Source organism: Idiotropiscis lumnitzeri, chromosome 2, assembly GCF_059441095.1.
Source record: "Idiotropiscis lumnitzeri isolate Australia: NSW breed Sydney's pygmy pipehorse chromosome 2, RoL_Ilum_1.0, whole genome shotgun sequence".
NCBI classification, from domain to species: domain Eukaryota; kingdom Metazoa; phylum Chordata; class Actinopteri; order Syngnathiformes; family Syngnathidae; genus Idiotropiscis; species Idiotropiscis lumnitzeri.
This window is the reverse complement of record NC_142392.1, coordinates 36,916,245-36,935,127: the sequence shown is the minus strand read 5'-3', so window position 1 is coordinate 36,935,127 and position 18,883 is coordinate 36,916,245. Positions and strand designations below refer to the sequence as shown.

The 18,883-nt window shown below is 42.8% G+C and overlaps 1 protein-coding gene across 1 annotated transcript in view; it reads right to left on the bottom strand.

Moving 5' to 3' along the window:
* The window catches only part of LOC148342453 (uncharacterized), a 95,981-nt gene that overhangs the window by 32,565 nt on the left and 44,533 nt on the right, over positions 1-18,883 (bottom strand). The window contains exon 4 of the mRNA XM_088288184.1: positions 4,421-4,725. Coding sequence (XP_088144310.1) covers positions 4,421-4,725 — 305 coding nt within the window. The remainder of the gene's footprint in view (positions 1-4,420; positions 4,726-18,883) is intronic.

Genomic DNA, 18,883 nt, shown 5'->3' with positions numbered 1-18,883 from the left:
TTCATCATTGCAGTATTTTTCTATCGTTGCAGTACTTTTACTATTACAGTACTTTTACCATTGCAGTATTTTCTATCATGCAGTACTTTTCTATCATTTCAGTACTCTTACCATTACAGTACTTTTATCATTGCAATATTTTTATGATTGCAGTATTTTCAATCATTCAGTAGTTTTTATCATTACAGCGTTTCCCCCTCCGTATAATGGACAAACATTAGGAGTGTTTCCTTACACTTAGATACGTTTATACTGTGTATATTTGCATGCTTTTTCTGAATGTCTGCAGCTAATGTTATACATTAACGGCTACATTACGCCGCCGACTCTGTGTGATCTATATCTTTGCTGCTGTAACACCTCAAATTTCCCCATTGTGGGACTAATAAAGGACATCTTATCTTATCTTATAATCCTTTGCGCTGTTTTGACTGTCCTCTGGAGCCTCACTCTGTCCGCCTCAGTGCAGGATGAATTTCCTGAGGACTCTCAGGAAGTGCAGACGTTGGCGGACCTTCTTTACCACTGCTGTGGTGTTGTGACTCCAAGAAAGGTCATCGGAGATCTGTACTCCCAGGTACTTGAACGTGTGGACCCTCTCCACACACACGCCTTCGATGCAGAGGGGGGGCGGCAGCGTCTTGTTCCTCCTGAAGTCGACGACAATCTCCTTTGTTTTAGCAGAGTTAAGGTGCAGTCTGTTGTCCTTGCACCAAGTTGTCAGTCTCTTTACCTCCTCTCTGTAGGTTGTCTCGTCACCTTCCGAGATCAGACCGACCACTGTCGTGTCGTCAGCAAACTTGACGATGGTGTTGTTGCCGTGGGCCGGGCTGCAGTCGTAGGTGTAGAGGGCGTACAGGAGAGGGCTCAGCACGCATCCTTGGGGGGAACCGGTGCTCAGCATGAGGGTGGAGGACGTGTAGGGGCCGAGCAACACAGTCTGGGGTCTGTTGGTCAGAAAGTCCTTAATCCAGATGCGTGTGAGGGCAGGGAGGCCGAGAGTGTCCAGTTTGGCGACGAGGATGTCTGGGATGATCGTGTTGAGTGCCGAGCTGTAGTCCACAAAGAGCATCCTTGCATAGCTCCGCTGTTGTTCCAGGTGGCCCAGTTCAACATGCAGAGCAGTGTCGATGGCGTCCTCAGTGGATCTGTTAGCCCGGTATGCAAACTGGTAGGGGTCCAGAGTGGGAGGAAGGCAGTCCCTGATGTGCTGGAGAACCAGCCTCTCGAAGCACTTCATAATGACTGGTGTGAGAGCAACAGGTTTTGTCTACCGGCGTTGCCTCGCATGCGTGCCTTGTCCCTGAGCAGCGCAAATGGTATGAATTGTTTACTTTCACCCAGCCACAAATCACATTGAATATCGATGCGCGTCTTCATACTAAAGATCTAGGCCCCATGGTAAAGCGGTGTGTAGAGGCGGTTGGCTGGGTTCAGACGTCTATTACGAATGTTGAATACTCCGCGTCACTAACAGGGTATCATACTTCAGCACCTACTACAAATTCTTCGGTTTTGGGAACGTGACTAAATTTCAAAATTTCACGAGACGGGTCACTCGGGAGAGGTAGCTCTGTGTGCGTCTCTGCCGGAGGGTTTGTGGACACGGGGCCCGACTGATTTTGGGCTCTGCTCCACAGCTCCCCCAATTGTTTTACTGTCTCTACACCCTCGCCCAGTTGACAGAATCAGAGTTGGCACAGCCTGGAGGTGGAGGGAGGCATTCGGGAGACAATAGGAGGTGAAGACTGCAGCGGTCTTGGAGCTGTCTACGTCTTGGAGAGCACCTATTCTTCCCGTAAAAAATGGTTTAATTTGGTATCTGCGTAATTCTAGTTTTGGGATTTTTATTTTATTTTTTATTTTTATCATAAATGGTTACTATTTCATTTGGTTTGCTTTGAAGATTTGCCAAAAAACTGTCAAAATTGGAGCGTTAGCTCAGGGCTTAATTTATAATCTCTAAACAGTTAGATATTTGAACTCAGTGAACTACATTTTTTTTAATTCAGGAATAATTTGCCCATCTTGCAAAGCCAAATTCTAACATTGTGCCATATTAGCTGGATATCATTCGGACATTATTGCGAACCAACACTTCTGGATTGTGGTGATTATCGGCACAACGAAATGTATACGTTGTAAAATTGTTTCTGGGGGCAATGCCTGTGAGGATGCCACTGTCTAGATTATATACAAAGAAAGCTTTTACAACAGTCTGGGAATTGAAATAGATATAGATATAAAATTTGGTCGGTCTACGTTAATTACAATATCTTATTCAAGTGCCTGATACAAGCTTCACAAACAAGTTTAAAAAGGTGATTGAGTGCAATTAATGGTTACCAGACGAACAAGTGTGACTGCACATAGACGAGAATGCAAGTCAGTAAATAAAGACACACAAGCTTGCAGCATTACGTTACCTGCGTGACTTCTTAAGATAGAAGACAGAACATTACATGGTACCAGGTCGCGGGTCAAGAAAAGGACTGACGCGAGATGGACTCCGTAAGGCCACCAGAAGCGCTGAAAATGACGGGAAATGTGGACGCGAGTTGGCGGGCTTTCAAGCAACAATTCCAGCTCTACCTTGCTGCCGTGGGAGTCGGAAACAGAGCGGACGAAAGAAAAATAGCCCTTTTGCGAACCAATGCCGGAGCCGAGGCCATCGAGGTATTCAACACCTTTGTTTATGATGAACCCGAAGATAAAGACAAGTTTGAAAAGGTCCTGTGGATTTAATTGCAGATACACTTGCAAAGACATTTTCAAGTCGGACCTTTAAAGAGAAGCTATATCGTCCAACACTCACTCAGTGGTGCGTAAGTGTGTTTCTGGATATTATTTGTCCAGCCGTGGTGTCATAAATGATGGTATTTTGATGGGGATTCATTCAAGTAGGACAAAGTAGGACTTCACTGAAGGCACCTTAAATTACTTCCATACCCTGGAAGGTCACTGACCTGGCGAGAGAATTGTCCCCACCATAAACAATGCTCAGGCCTATTTTCTCTCAGGGCAGTATCTGGTTACATCGGAACTTCAGAACCAAGACTGGTCACTTCTGTGAGCTCCAGTCCCTTCATAGTTTCATAAAGAGAATTACTTCCCAGATCTAGATTAGGCCATTTAAAAATACACGACTTTTTTTTTATTTATTTCAATTTATATTTAAGCTTGTATATGTAATAATACAATATTTATTCAATTATTTTAATGTTAAATTATATCAATATGAATTTAAACCTTTTTATTTCACTCTTGATTATGTCTTAACATATTTGTTCATTTGAATATGTATGCAATTTAAATTATTCCATCCATCCAGGCATTTTGTGCCGCTTATCCGGGGTTGGGTTATTGAATTAATTAAATACATAAGTATTTTTTACATTTCAATATTTATTTCAAGATTAGGACTCTTCTCATTGAGTTCAATAGTTATAAAATGTTTTATATTTCATATTAATTGAATTAGGTCTGTATGTGGTTGCCAATTTTAAAATTTCCCTATTTCATTACATAAATAATCCAATGTATAAAAAATATAATGTAGCATGAAAAAAAATATTTGGTATATTTGACAAAATGATACGTTTTTTCCGAAGTGAGATTCTGCTTAGCAACAAACCTCAAACGCTTGATAGAGCTCAACCTAGAAAGTGTATTTAGCCAGACAGAAATTTATTCAGAAAGCAAAATATTAAATGTATGTGAGGGGATCTTTGAAGAGTTTGAGTTTTGTTCATTGGACCATACATGTACGAGCCAGCCAAACACTGCGAGAAAACCAGCGCTGACTCCAGTCGCCATCAAGTTGCCAACTCCTGACATACCAAAACCTTTGAGAGAAACTGAGACTGCTTGCGTTTCTCTTTCTTGTTCTTTTTCGAGTTCAACTTCTAGTTCAGTTTTTCACCTTTTCACACAGCGTAATGAAGGCCAGTTGAGCAAGTGGAACAAGTAATTTTATTGATAGTGGAAGGCACCGATTTCATAAGCACCGTTTCTTCTCACACCTTTTCCATTAGGTACGATTAAAAAGACAACTGAAAAGCATAATGTTAAAAAATGTTATTCCAGGCAAAGGCAATTTTATTTCCACGTTTGATGTAAACACACAAAAAAAACTCATCATCACTCAGACACAATGGTTCTTCTGGCACTGATCACATTGGCTTCATGTCAATAAAAAAGCTTTGCAAAATTGAATTTATCATATTTCATTCAAAATCACATTTACACCTTACTACAAAGTCGGTTCCTTCAGTTTTTTGTTTTCTTTTTTTTAAGCTTCAAGGATCGCTGCTTTTCTCACCAGCACAATCGTGTCTCGCAGCAGTACGTTTATTGAAGAATTTTTTAGCACAAACGCTGCAACTGAATGGCTTGTCTCCACTGTGTGTTCTTGTGTGGCTTCGTAAACTTGACTTTACAGAGAAGCTTTTACCACAAACTGAGCAATAAAAAGGGTTTTCTCCAGTGTGTGTTCTGTTGTGACAAGTTAAACTTGACTTTACAGAGAAGCATTTACCACAAACTGAGCAGGAAAAAGGTTTTTCACCACTGTGTGTTCTTGTGTGCCTTTTTAAATTTGACTTTTTAACGAAGCTCATGCCACAAACTGAGCAGGAAAAAGGTTTTTCTCCACTATGTGTTCTTATGTGCAGTTTTAAAGAGAATTTTGAAGTTAATGATTTCCCACAGTGAGAACATACCCAACTGTCAGTGTGACATGCCCTTTCACGTTTGGCTTGCCCATCATCATCATCATCATCATCAGGAGAGCGTGATAATGTGTCCTCATTATGTGCTTGTGATGGTCCCCAGTGGTCTTCATCACCTTCTGTTGTCACGTGATGACTTGAGCTGCTGCTTGGAGGCTCCGCCCCTCTCTTGTCCTCACGCTCATCCTTGTTTTCATTTCATCTTCAGTCTTTAGAGGGAGAACATTCACTGGTGACTTGTTGATCTCCTGCTCCTCCTCCTTTTTGATGTGAGTCAGGTCTGGCACCTCTTTCACAGAACGGAGATAGTATTCACTGACGTCTGTAGGACACAAAGACAAACACACATTTGTTTGGTCAAGTCAAAGCTCATGCGGCAACTTTGTCTTATATTGTTTCTACAGTGCGGCACAGTGGCCGACTGGTTAGCATGATGGCCTCACAGTGAGAGACATCATCGGGCGTGGGTTCAATACGGCTCCGGCCATCCTGTGTCGAGTTTGCATGTCCTCCCCGTGCCTGCGTGGGTTTCCTCCGGGTACTCCGGTTTCCTCCCACATTCCAAAAACATGCATGGCAGGCCGATTGAACACTCTAAATTGCCCCTAGGTATGAGTGTGAGCGCGGATGGTTGTTCGTCTCTGTGTGCCCTGCAATTGGCTGGCAACCAGTTCAGAATGTCCCCCGCCTACTGCCCGAAGATAGCTGGGATAGGCTCCAGCGACCCAAAGTGAGCAGAAGCGGTACAGAAGATGGGGATATATATATATATATATATATATATATATATATACATACATACATACATATATATACACTTTATATATATAAATATATATATACGTATACACTTTACGCAAGTGTCCAAATTCACGCGGCCTCCGGGAACTAGCCTTATAATCGGTCCTCGTTTCCATGGAGTTTCCATGGAGACGGGCCCTGAGTGAAGGCTATGAGAATGCAACCTTCGCAGCCTTAAAATCCTCGCTCTTCTTCTACGCCGTTCTACACTCGCAAGATGCAAACAAACAAAGCCACGTGTTCCGCCTCATCGGAGTGCACTTTCAGATGTACGTATACGTTATTTATATGTAATATTAAGACAGCACTCATGAGAAATATTGGGCAGAAATGTTTGGATATTTAGCTCCAGATTAAGATAATTTTATTCGTTGCGATATCGGCCAAATATAACTAATGTAGCTCTAAAAATTACTGCATAGGAGGTACGGCTGAAACATTTGAATTGTCTTATTTCTGCATGTTAGCATTATTTTATTTAATCTTTTCCTTATGTTTTAGGGAGCAAGGAGATGACCGCGCTGATCAAGCTGTGCGGGGAGTACGACAGCCTCTTTACAGGGGCCAAGTTCTCCGCAGCCACAGCATGGAGGCAAAAATACAATTTCTATCGGGAAAAATATTTGACGGGTTATTGTCTTATTTATTTCCATCCATTTAAACTCAAAATATCAAAAAGAAAACGCATAAGAATGGTGAGACCCACTATAGCAATTTTAGGTTCCATTCATCAGCCATTTGTGTTTGAATTAGATTTGCGCTAACACGCAGCTGTTTATCCTAGCACAGAATGTGCCCTGTATAAATTCCATGTACCCCCTGCAATGTGCTCCCCAATTACTGATATTAATGAATAATATACGAATCACCCTCCACATTAACATGATAAAACGCACTGAAACGGTCATGAACTAATGTACTGAAGTGCATAAATCTGCATGTTACCCATAACACCAGGATTTCTGACTAATGTTTGCATCTTTTTTACCCATTTTTTCTTCCTTTATTTTTGCATGCATTTTTATTTATTTAATACAGGACCATCGTGGAAAAGCTTGAGCTGCAGGGCAAAGTGACGCCCCTGCAGGCAAAAATTTTTTTTTTTTTAAATGAAGTATAAAGTATGGAAGTCCACATTTTTTTTCTTGTGTGTGAAAATGAAGATATAATTGTTTTATCTTTTTGCTTCTTTTCAGATAAAGGATTGCAAAAACCCAGGGACTGGCGAAGGGTGGCAGGGAGAGCTACTGCCGATACTTGGCCCTGGTTCGAACTTATGGATGGAGTGCTCGGACAGAGACCGTCCATCACCCCCCCTGTCCTAATTGCCTCCATCCCTGAGGAAAGACCAGGGCCAAGTCAGGCCATCCCTGAAGAAATACCAGGGCCAAGTCGGGCCAGGGTGATGCAAGAAGAGGAGGAGGAGGAGGAAGAAGAAGAAGAAGTAGAAGAAGTAGAAGAAGAAGAAGAGCGAGGCCAACAGCCGGAGCAACGACAGAGAGGGAGACATTTGAAAGGTTTTTCAGTTTGATGGAAAAGATGATAGATCAAAATAAAAAATGAGTGAAATATGCTTGGTGTTCAAGACTGAAATTTAGATAACATTCATTTAAGAGTAAACAAAAACCGGGGTACTTTCAAAACAGATGAACTAGTTCGTATCCCAGTCACACCTTGAGATCAGCTTCTTCAGACAAAAGTGAAAAAGCCCAGGTTTGTGAAAGACCAAAACATTTACAATAATATGAAGACTCCATGTCCGTTTTGCTTACAAACTTAATTTATTGAAAAACTAGTGGACAAACAAGGCATAAATTAAGTACATCATAACTCACAGTAACTATTGACAGAAAATAAAAAAGCATTCCCCAGTTCATAACTGTTGCAGGATAAACCTGAGTGTGTCAGTGCTGTTTTGCCAATTTTCGCCTGAGCAGGGACTCATTTGGAGCATGGATGGAACCTTTCTTCCAGGACCCATGACATGGATGGGGCACGAGCAAGAGTCCTGATCTTCCTCTCGTGACTTGAAGTGGGGCATCATACCGGTTGCAGTGTCCACTACATCATCCATTACGTGGGGGTTTGCAGGGATGGTTGGGGCAATAGATGGCTGCCATGTCACTCCAAAAGATGGGATAGATTTATTAACCATTCATTACATTGTATATTAATCTATTTTTCCATCTTCTCATATTTTGCCATGTTTGTGTGTCTGTGCTCTTTGATGATTCAGTTAAAGATTATTTTGTGCCAAAGGTGTGGTGCACCTCCAGGGTGTGGAAAAAGATGGCCCGGAATCTCACCTTCATCATTCCAAAGGCACGCTCAATAATAGAGCGTGCCTTGGAATGATGAACGTTGAAGCGCCGGGCCCACACGCCCTGCACCGGCCGCTTGTAAGGAGTGATGAGGGGGAGTGGTCGCTGGAGGCACGGATACCCTCCATCTGCCAAGATGAAGTGCCCTGGAGGAGGATACAGCCCTCTTTGGTAAAGAGGGCTGTGCCGGAGGACCCTGGAGTCGTGGACTGATCCAGGCCAACCCATGTAGATGTCCAGAAAGCGACCCTGATGGTCACACACAGCTTGCATGATTATGCTGCTGAAAAGCTCGCGGTTCTTATAAGTCGTGACCATCAGGGCCACTTGGAGGCTTGATTCGGACATGACAACCATCTATTGCTCCAGCAACTTTTGCAAATGCATGGTGTCTCGCCAGCCCTGCAAATGCCTGGGTCACTGCCTGAAGGTCTCCTGCAGTGTTGGGGAAGTGGATGACTCTGTGGCGAAGAGCCACCACTTCCCCAGTGACCCGGTGGATGATGTAGTGGGCAGTGAACCGCGGCATCCCAAATGCTCGTGCCACCACCCGATATGATGCACCACTCGCCAGCCAGAAGAGAAAGACAAGGACCTCTATCTCGACACCCCATCCATGTCGTCGGTCATGGTCCAGGAGGTTCAGCAACACTCTGAATGAGTCCCTGCTCAGGCGAAAGTCTATTTGGAGATCCTCTCCATTGAAAAAACGATCCAACGCTGGCACACCCAGGTTTATCCTGCAGTATGGACTTCTTGGCTGTTTATGTTTTGAATAAAAAAAACATGAACCCATTAATTATTGTACTTGTTTCGTTTGCTTGCATCATTCCTACAGTATCACCAACTTAATTTTAATAACTCTGGCCCTAAACTCTCTAGTGGTATTCTGGTGTTTTGCCATATGTACAAACTAATCACGGGGACAATAAAGCCGTCACAAGTATCTAAATTCATAAAAACTCTTTCAGAATGTAGATAATTATATCATTTCCATTCGATATTTGTTCTATTATGAAGTTAACACATGTACTACTGAAGTTGTACTGCTGATGTTTTTAGTTCATCTGTAACAATCACGTTATAACCCTATTGACCTGTCAATGTTGGTAATAGTGTGAAAATGCTGATAGACGGATTTAGAACTTACTTCATTCCTTCGATAAAGGACAACTCTGCGATGGGAAAGCGTGATCCTCTTCTCCTCAAGAACAAAATGGAAATAAACTAAAAAGTGAAATAAAATGAAGAAAAGTTCGGGTTCCATCGTTTAAAATTAAATAATACAAATGTTTTGCTAAGCCGATGCCTTCGGTCTGGCGCTCGTCGCTGATTATCCATTGATTATCCAAGCCGTTTATAAATCCACCGCAAATACTTATCGCCTGCGTCGAACAGAGGAGCAAAGTACATGGGGACGTAACGTAAATGTTGCGCCAAGCGGCCTTGGCTCCATGGAAACGAAGACCAATTCTAAGGCTGGATTCGAAGGTCGCACGTGACAGCCGTGAATTTGGACACCACGCGCGGTCGTGTCGCGCCGAAAGTGACGTCATGCGGCCGAAAAAGCAGCCTTCGGAGGTCGCAGCCTGTTAATTTGGACACGGCCATTATATCCATACAATCTTGCAGTCCGATTGAACAGCAGCATTGTTGCAAGTTCGGGAGGAGAAACTTAAACGTCCCACTGCTGGAGTAGCAGCGGCTTCTCGAGGCAAAGGCGGAAGTGACGTCAGATCTTACGCGCCAATGTGGCGTTATTTTAGTTATTTTTTATTTTTTTTTTTTTATCAACCGAATTAAAATATTATATAGAATATATATTGAAATAGAACCGCCAGGGGTAAAAACATACACAGAGGCAAAGAAATATATTTGAAAAATACGTGCTTAAAGCATGACGTCATAAGCAAGCGCGCAGCTTCCGAAGGACCTCGACCACATCCACCGACCCGTCCACACCGGAACAAAAATAGTCCACCGCTCAATTCTTCTGATTTAGTGTGGAACTGACTGTAAATTTCTCACAGAATGTCCAGTGCTACTCTAAAGGACTACGACATAATTCATTAAGTCTTTGTGTCCCGATAACTCATCTTCGCGCGTTGATGCTTTTCGGCGTAGTTAGCTTAGCTTGTTAGCTTAGCTTGTTAGCTTGCTAGCCGCTAACGAAAAGAGGCACATGACTCATCGCCAAGCAGAGATCAAGTGCGGATTTTTTGGAATTATCATTTGAAAATGTGTGCTAGAACGACACCCAAGTACAAAGAGGAACTTTGTGGAATAAAAGAAGAGAACGAGCAACATTTTCAACTGCTGGGCGAAGTTAACAAGCAGCCTCCTGTTGTGCTACACAAAGCAGGTTTGTACCCGTCTTACTCTCATTTGCTTTGGAAAGAACGACTTTCTATCGTTAAAAATATACATAACAACATTAAGTTTTTGGGGGAAATCGTTCGAGGTTATTGCCGTTTTATTTTTAAATATTGCCTTTTACTTGCCGGTTTGCTGAACATTTGTTTATGCCAAATGAAATCAGTGCAGAAAATGGATGCCAAAGAATAACCATTAGTGGGGGGTCAACTCCGTGTTTTTTTTCCCAGTTTAAAATTTGAACTGATTATTTAACATTTTACTTATTCCGGTTTTTAAATGTTGTTAAAGAAATTAAGTTTGTCATGTCATCATGTTTCAAAACTATGCTGACAGATGTAGTGTACTTTTATATCCACTGAGAAACATTTAGTAAATGAATCTTAAAAGCCAAAGTTACTCCAATGCGTGATCGTTTTTTGTACTCAAGAAGAATAGGGTCAAATAAAGACTCAACAACAACTGATTACAGTTGCGATATTTTAGTTTCTTCGATTTCTGGAGTTCAGGAAATAGTACAAATACAGATATCTGGGCGGCTTTGTCTTAATCTGACGAGAAACTGTACTCAAGACGAGTACTATCGAAAAATGGCGCGCTGATCTCAGCCCAGCCTCACATTTTATAGGAGGCTTTTTATGTCAAGGGTCATGTAGGTTGAATCGGTCGTCCTTGCTCCTTCCCCCGGCCCGGCCCACGTTCCAGGTCCAAGGCTGACCCTCTCAGGCAGGCGGCAGTCTCTCCGTCTCTCCTGCTCACATTCCCCTGTAATCTCGTCAGTGTACAGATTGTGTGGTGTATGTTTTCCCAGATCAGATTATATTTTTGGGTCTTCTTGATTAGAAATTAGAAATCCCTTTATTGTCATTGTACTCAAGTGTGCAACGAGATTAGAGATAGCATCCCTGTGACGTCCTCCCCCAATTTGATATGTTTGTATCTTCTATGGCCTATGTGGAGAATGTGTTTTATTGTATTTGTCCATGAAGTGCTATCTGGGGTGTCATCAGTTTGACCTGAGCAGACTGAATCTGTTTGTTCTGAATGAGAGTGTGGGTCATGAAAATACTATGTGTTAGGGCTGGGCGATAAACCGAAAATTTACCGTTACCGAAATTTATTAGAATGACCGGCATCATTTTGCCCATGTCGGTAAATTCGGTGTCTAAAAAAAAGAAAAGAAAAATAAGTCTTTTCTGTCTGCGGCGATGCTCATGCCCCTTTAAGACGGCTACAGCGCGTGTAGTCACGTGACTCCTCCCTTCTGAACAAGAATGTAAACAAGACGCGTTCGTAGCTGACGATTCAAATCCTGAAGCGGCTGACACGGCTGCGGACGAAGTAACGTTAGTTGAAATTGTTCCTGTCGCGCTTGTCCCGAAAATAAAGTGGACATCTGTCGTTCAGAAATGTTTTGGGTTCCATGAAGACGATGTTTCAGCAAAAAAACATGAACTACAAAGTGCATCGTAAGCACCTGAAACAGCGCGTCCAACCTTTTCTTTTTCACCACCCACAACACAACCATGCTGTTGACTTGGAGCTTGTGCTAAAAGTTCAAAGTGAGGAGCAAGTTTGGACAAGTGACAACAGCCCATAACGGAGGCGACACCATACGAGAGAACGTCTCAGAGGTGGACGCGATAGCCGAGCACATAGCTAAAGATAGAGCTCCTCTTGTTACAATAGAGCGGACAGGATTTAAACGCCTCATGAAAGTAGCCGACAAGAGGTACGAAAATATTTGCCGCAAACAGCACTTCCGATATGGACAACATCAGGACGGGAGCGGAGACATGTCAAGCATTTTGCATCCACATCCGACTTGTGGTCGAGTCGCAACATGGATCCCTGTTTGAGCATGAATGTGCATTACATAGACGACAAGTGGCGACTGCGCACGAGAGTACTCGAGACGGCACATTTTCCCTATGATGTACACTTGTTTATTTACATTGACTTTTTTCCCCCATTTTATTTAGCATTTTATTTGCCGACCACACTAGCTCCTTTGCACATGGCATTATTTATATTGTTTACAAGAGACCTTTACACAAATCTAGGCCTTTGCACATGGCATTACAGCACCTTGGCGCAATCTATTTGCAGAAAAGATTTTGAGAGAGGTATTCCTTTTCTCCTGTTCTTTGTGACATTGTTCAAGTCATTTAAAGCAAGCTATTTGGAATGTTTATTCAAATGATTTTTGTAATTCTATTTTTCATTGAAAGTAATGCGTACCAGTTGGTCAATAAAAAAAGCAGTTAATATGCATTTCCTGCATTTATTTTGATTTTGGTCCTCAGGGGGAATTTATCGCGCATTTATCGTTATCGAGGTAAAACTGCCTAATTTATCGCGATATTGATTTTAGGTCATATCGCCCAGCCCTAGTATTCAGTCTCGAGGAAGACTGAATGCAGTAAAATTGCAATAAGAAGAACAATAAACCAGCCCAGAGTGTTACAATGTCCTGGAAACAAAAGTTTGGGATTGCCCCTGAGGGTGAAATTCCTCTCTGAACTCCTCCTTTTTGCCCCCGGCAGCAGCTCATAATACAGGGATACTGATAAGAGATACAATTTTGTTGAAACAGAACATGCAAGGTTAAAGGTCATGCAAAACAAAAAAAACCCCATCTAATGTTCCATACTTCAGTTTTGCGACCGAGGTACTACGGTAATTCAATTAATGGAACGACATTTTGAGATGGAAATGACAGGAATATGATGAATTATCATGTTATGAGGGGACTTTTGAGATACAGTAAATTGATTTAAATTAAATTACAAATTTTTAGTCTGCGGATATTCCACTTCCAAGAATACTGACTCATGGGTTGAGGAAAACGGGGTTATATTAGTTAGTTAAAAAAGAATAGCTAAATTATAATTGACGTGTTCATGGGGATTGAATATGAATCATAAACAGAAGACAAAACCAATTGGCATTGGCATTTGTAAAATATGATGAGGGATTAAGTTGGTGAGCTCTTATGGGAGACGGGGCGAGACGCGAATGGATTGAAGCTTCCGCCAGTGACCCGTCCAATAGTGTCACCACCACACAGCTGTGCCGGGTGGCCGTCCTCGAGGGCGTGCGCTAGGGCTGGGCGATATGACCTAAAATCAATATCGCGATAAATTGGGCAATTTTACCTCGATAACGATAAATGCACGATAAATTCCCCCTGAGGACCAAAATCAAAATAAATGCAGGAAATGCATATTAACTGCTTTTTTTTATTGACCAACTGGTACACATTACTTTCAATGAAAAATAGAAGTACAAAAATCATTTGAATAAACATTCAAAATAGCTTGCTTTGCATGACTTGAACAATGTCACAAAGAACAGGAAAAAAAGGGTACCTCTCACAAAATCTTTTCCTGCAAATAGATTGTGCCGAGATGGTGTAATGCCATTTGCAAATGCTTAGATTTGTGTAAAGGTATCTTGTAAACAATATAAATAATGCCATGTGCAAAGGCACTAGTCGCCTGTAAACAAAATGCTAAATAAAATGAAAAAAAAAAAAATCAATGGAATGCCAGTGCCAAACAAACGCGTGTGCTTCATCAGTAAAATGTGCCGTCTCGAGTACTCCGGTGCGCAGTCGCCACTTGTCGTCTATGTACTGCACATTTCAGGCTCAAACAGGGATGCATGTTGCGACTCGACCACAAGTCGGATGTGGATGCAAAATGCTCGACATGTCTCCGCTCCCGTCCCGATGTTGTCCATATCGGGAAGTGCTGTTTGCGGCAAATATTTTCGTACCTCTTGTCGGCTACGTTCCTGAGGCGTTTAAATCCTGTGCGCTCCACTGTAACTTCAGGAGCTCTATCTTTAGCTATGTGCTAGGCTATCCCGTCCACCACTGAGACGTTCTCTCGTATGGTTTCGCCTCCGTTAGTGGGCTGTTGTCACTTGTCCAACCTTGCTTCTCACTTTGAACTTTTAGCACAAGCTCCAAGTCAACAGCATGGTTGTGTTGTGGGTGGTGAAAAAGAAAAGGTTGGACGCGCTGTTTCAGGTGCTTACGACGCACTTTGTAGTTCATGTTCTTTTGCGCAAACATCGTCTTTATGGAACCCAAAACATTTCCAAACGACAGATGTCGAATTTCTTTTTGGGACAAGCGCGACAAGACCAATTTCAACTAACGTTACTTCGTCTTTAGCCGTGTCAGCCGCTTCTGAATTTGAATCGCCAGCTACGAACGCGTCTTGTGTTTACATTCTTCTACAGCGCCTGAGTCACGTGACTACATGCGCTGGAGCAGACTTAAAGAGGCATGAACATTGCCGCAGACAGAAAAGACTTTCCTTTTTCATTTTTTTTTTTAGACACCGAATTTACCGACATGGGCAAAATGATGTCGGTCATTCTAATAAATTTCGGTAACGGTAAATTTTCGGTTAATCGCCCAGCCCTAGCGTGCGCCTCCCAGTTACTGACATCAAGCGAAACAGTCCGTCAATGAGAAACTGCTAATCAGTATGAGTAGAACCCCCGGTTTTGCATCGATGAAAGAAAATATTGTATTGGATGTAGAAAAAGAATTGTTACAGTTGCGGGTTCAGGGGGCCAAGAGTGCTAATTCACAGGGAAAGGAAAAAAGAATATGGGAAAAAAAATAAAATAAAAGCGGGGGGAAGCAGCTAATGCAGCATCCGACGCATGCAGCTCCCATTGCGTCTGCTCTTTCCGTTTCCGCTGCTCCTGGGCCAGGTTCTGGTGACGCAGTGCCACAGCAGGCTTGTTGTCCGCACCGGCCAGTCAACAAGGTCACATAACAGAAGTAGGGGTGGTTATAGACGGGTTGTGAGTGGGACGTGCTTTTGCTGTGGGGTCACTGGGTGATGAGCGGTCCAAACCGAGCCACTTCCTGAAATGTGCCATCCTGTGGTCCAGCGCCATGCCTGTCACAAAGAGGTCCACTAGCACAGGGGCGCCACCGCTACCCGCTCCTCCGACAACGCTTCTATGGCTTCCAAACGCACAGTTGACGCCTCAACCCGATTGGGACCACATTCCACGATAGGGGTGCCCGCGGAGCCTCAGCATTCAACGACCGGCAGGTCTTGGCATTTCGGTGACGATTGATGGACAACAGTTTTTGATGGTGGAACAAGATATTCCAGGCTTTGCAAGCTCCTTCTGCATATCCCAGTGAGCAACAACACTGTTACGCTTGTAGGACTCTTGAGATTGGCTGAGTCACTGCCAAGGACCGAACCCGCACCTGTGAAACAAACACTGGAATTCGAGTGGGACTGAATTTCCAGAAGGGACTGAATTTGAGTGCGCGTCCGCTGGGAGAAGCTTATGTTGTCCTCCGTTCCAGTCGACTGGGCAGCTCTGAGACCAGGGTCTCCATCCTCCCGCAGCTGGTACTTCCTGTTCCTGCTCTGGTCTGCGTGGTGGAGCCGCTTCCACCCCTTCAAACCACCAATTGGGCTTTTGCATTGAACACTGAGTTCTGATGATTTGGTTTGTCAGGATGCATTCACCCAATTCCGAGGGTCAGAAGTGCATCTTGCATTAGGATTATGTATTTGTGATGTCTACTGGTGCTGCCTCGCATGTGTGCCTTGCCCCAGAGCAGAGGAAACTGTATGAATTGTCTCTGTTCGCGGAGCCACAAATCACATTAACTATCGGTGCGCATCATCATACTAAAGATTTCGGCCCATTGGTGAAGACTTTTGGCAGAGTTAATTTCAGATGTTGAATACTCCATGTCACTAGCAGGGTGTGGTGTTTCAGCACCCATTCCGAATTCTTCTGTTTTCCGAATTTCTCGGCACTATGGTAGGCAGTGAATGGGTCACTCTGAAGCAAAAGCTCTGTTTGCGTCTCTGCCAGAGGGGTTGTGGACCCGGGGTCTGACTGATGTTGTGCTCTGCTCCACAGCTTCTCCAATTTGTTTTTGCTATATCTGCAAAAGTTTTTATATTATCGCGAAAGAAATTAAGTTTGTCATGTCATCATGTTTCAAAACTATGCTTACGGGTTAATAGAAGGTCACAAAAACATGGACCTCTTAAACAGGAAAACGTGAGTTCAGTGGTAACAGAGTTGTGTCCATGCTGGCAGTTTAAGATAAGATAAGATTCCCTTTATTAGTCGCACAATGGGGAAATTCGAGATTCGAACCCAGGCCTCCTGGGGAGACTTGGGACCGAAACGCGGCGTCTTAGACCACTCGGCCATCCTGGCAGCAGGAAGCCACAAAAACAGATCCACGTCTTGAACCATGTTTGACAGGAAACCGTTTAGCTCGCATTTAACAGAAGTGTGACCCAAACATGTGTTGTAAGCTGAAACCGTTCGAACAACAGGAAGAGTGTGGATGGGTGTGATGAAGTCAAAGTGTTCATGGTTTTCCATTCTTTATGAGTTTGCATATTCAAATTGCTTTGCTGTGCTTCAATAAAAGGCCGCACAGGAGCGGGAACGCTTTTCTCTTTGCCGGACTGCTCCTCGCAAGTGACAAAGACAATCTTGGCTGGATGATTCATTTGTGCAGGCTTGTCTCGTTTTTGACAAAAACTCTGACATATCTTGTTCAAGCAATTCCTTACGGAATGATTCAACCGGACTCTAAAAACTGTGCACACTGCGGCAAAATGATCAATGGCGGGTGATGAATTTTAGTGGATAAACCACAAAGGATTAAGTTTTTTTAAGAAATCAAGTACGTATTGGTCTTATTTATGAAATTTTTACTGGCTCGGTCAATGAACCTCCGGTGGCCCTGCACTGTTTTGTGCACGTGTGCATCGTTTCACCTCATCCAATCATTTAAAATACATTGAATGCATCCATCCAGGGTTGCACGGATCTCATCAGTGAACAAGCGCATGCTGCAAGGAATGCATCTGCATCTTTGGCTTACTATGGGCTGTCAAGGGAGAATCGCCCCAATGTGGAGGAGCGTCTCACTCCTCGGCAAGTAGGAATTTGGACACGGACTCCAAACGGCAAGTTTCCGGCCAGGAGAGATGGAACCCCAGTGAACAAGTCTGATCTCTGAACCTCCAATTCTCCCCGGGCCTTTTATTGAGAATCATAAGTCACGTCGACATGTGCCGACACATTACAATTAATACAGAAATCAATACAGACTTACACAATCGTTTCAAAGGTACATGAATTCTCAAGGGCATGTTTATCCTTGGTCTGGCTGGTGTTTGTCCGGTCCACATCCGCCTCCCCTCATGTGTATTTAGAGTGGAGTTTGTTCGGTTGCCCTGACCTAAGTGGTCGCCTTAACCTAAGTGTGGTGATGTTTTTGTTAGTTCCCAGATTTGTTAGTTAATGAATGAACCAAGGTTAGTAACAATATTCCATATTATAGTGTTGTGTGGTGTTAGTCTTTATTCTTTTGTAATGTTGAATGATGTTTAGACTTTGTGTGATATTAGAGTGTTGTGATATTAGACTGTGTGTGACATTAGGTTGTGTGTGACATTAGGTTTATTTCTGATTACATTCGATAACATGATTACTCTTATAATATTCTTCACATGGGCTTAAAAAGGGAGAACGTCACAACCCCCTTTTCCACCAACAAGTCCAGGAACATTTAGTTCCTGGTAATAAAGTTCCTGTGGCCCAGGTGGTTTGCATCTCGACTGCAACTCATAGTTCTTGATAATGTATGCAAAAGACAATGATGACGTAACAATGGGAGGTGTTGTGTTACTTTGTTACTCATTACTGACACCCTATGACTGTTATACATCATTGCGGTTACAAAATAATTCAGTGAACTCATAATATTTTGGTGTATCTTTGTCGAATTTGAATACATATTGGATAACTTTAAAATATACAGTCATTATTCAAATATGTCTGAAAGTCAGAGTGAAAGTGTTGTTGCTTAATGCTTATGTATAAGAACTTTTACTCTTCAAACGTAATTTTGTTTTAAAATTTATTTCAAAACAGAAATTTTATAAAAATAAAAAGGGTAATGTCGGAACTTACTCGCAGGATAAGTATCATTTTGGGTAAAAAAAAAAACCCAAACGTAAATCATACAATAAATCACGACTCTGATTCCAGCGCCACTTTAATTCTTTTAGGGATCCAGATTATCATGAAAGCAAAAAGTACCCACGATGAAACTATCCATAAATGCGAAATGAAATACTTGTAAACATATTTCGCTTGAAGGATTCCTATTTTGTCAATGACATTATGTTGCGATGTCCCCCAGTGGTCTCCATCAATATGTTTGGGTCCCACAACAGGTGTTCCATCAGACGCACACAATAGCCTGTGTGTGCTTACTTCAGCTCGCTTCCAGACACGTCTGTGACTAATTCAGGAATGAAATCGGGCATCAGCCGCAACGTGCTTCCTATTTAAATGCTCTTTTATCACAGTTGTGCTGCTAAAGTTTAGCAGCACAACTGTGATAGCAGCTAAAGGGAGGTTTACATCGTAGGATGTAATTTTGTGAAATGCCCCCATGGTCCGGTCCAAATCGGGGTCGCACGCATTGATTCGTGTTCGGCAGGCACAAGTCAAGGTAGCACGGTAGAAACAATATAAGACAAAGTCGCCGCATGAGCTTTGACTTCACCAAACCAAATTTGTCTTTTTGTGTCCTGCAGACGTCAGACAAAATGATCTCTGTTCTGT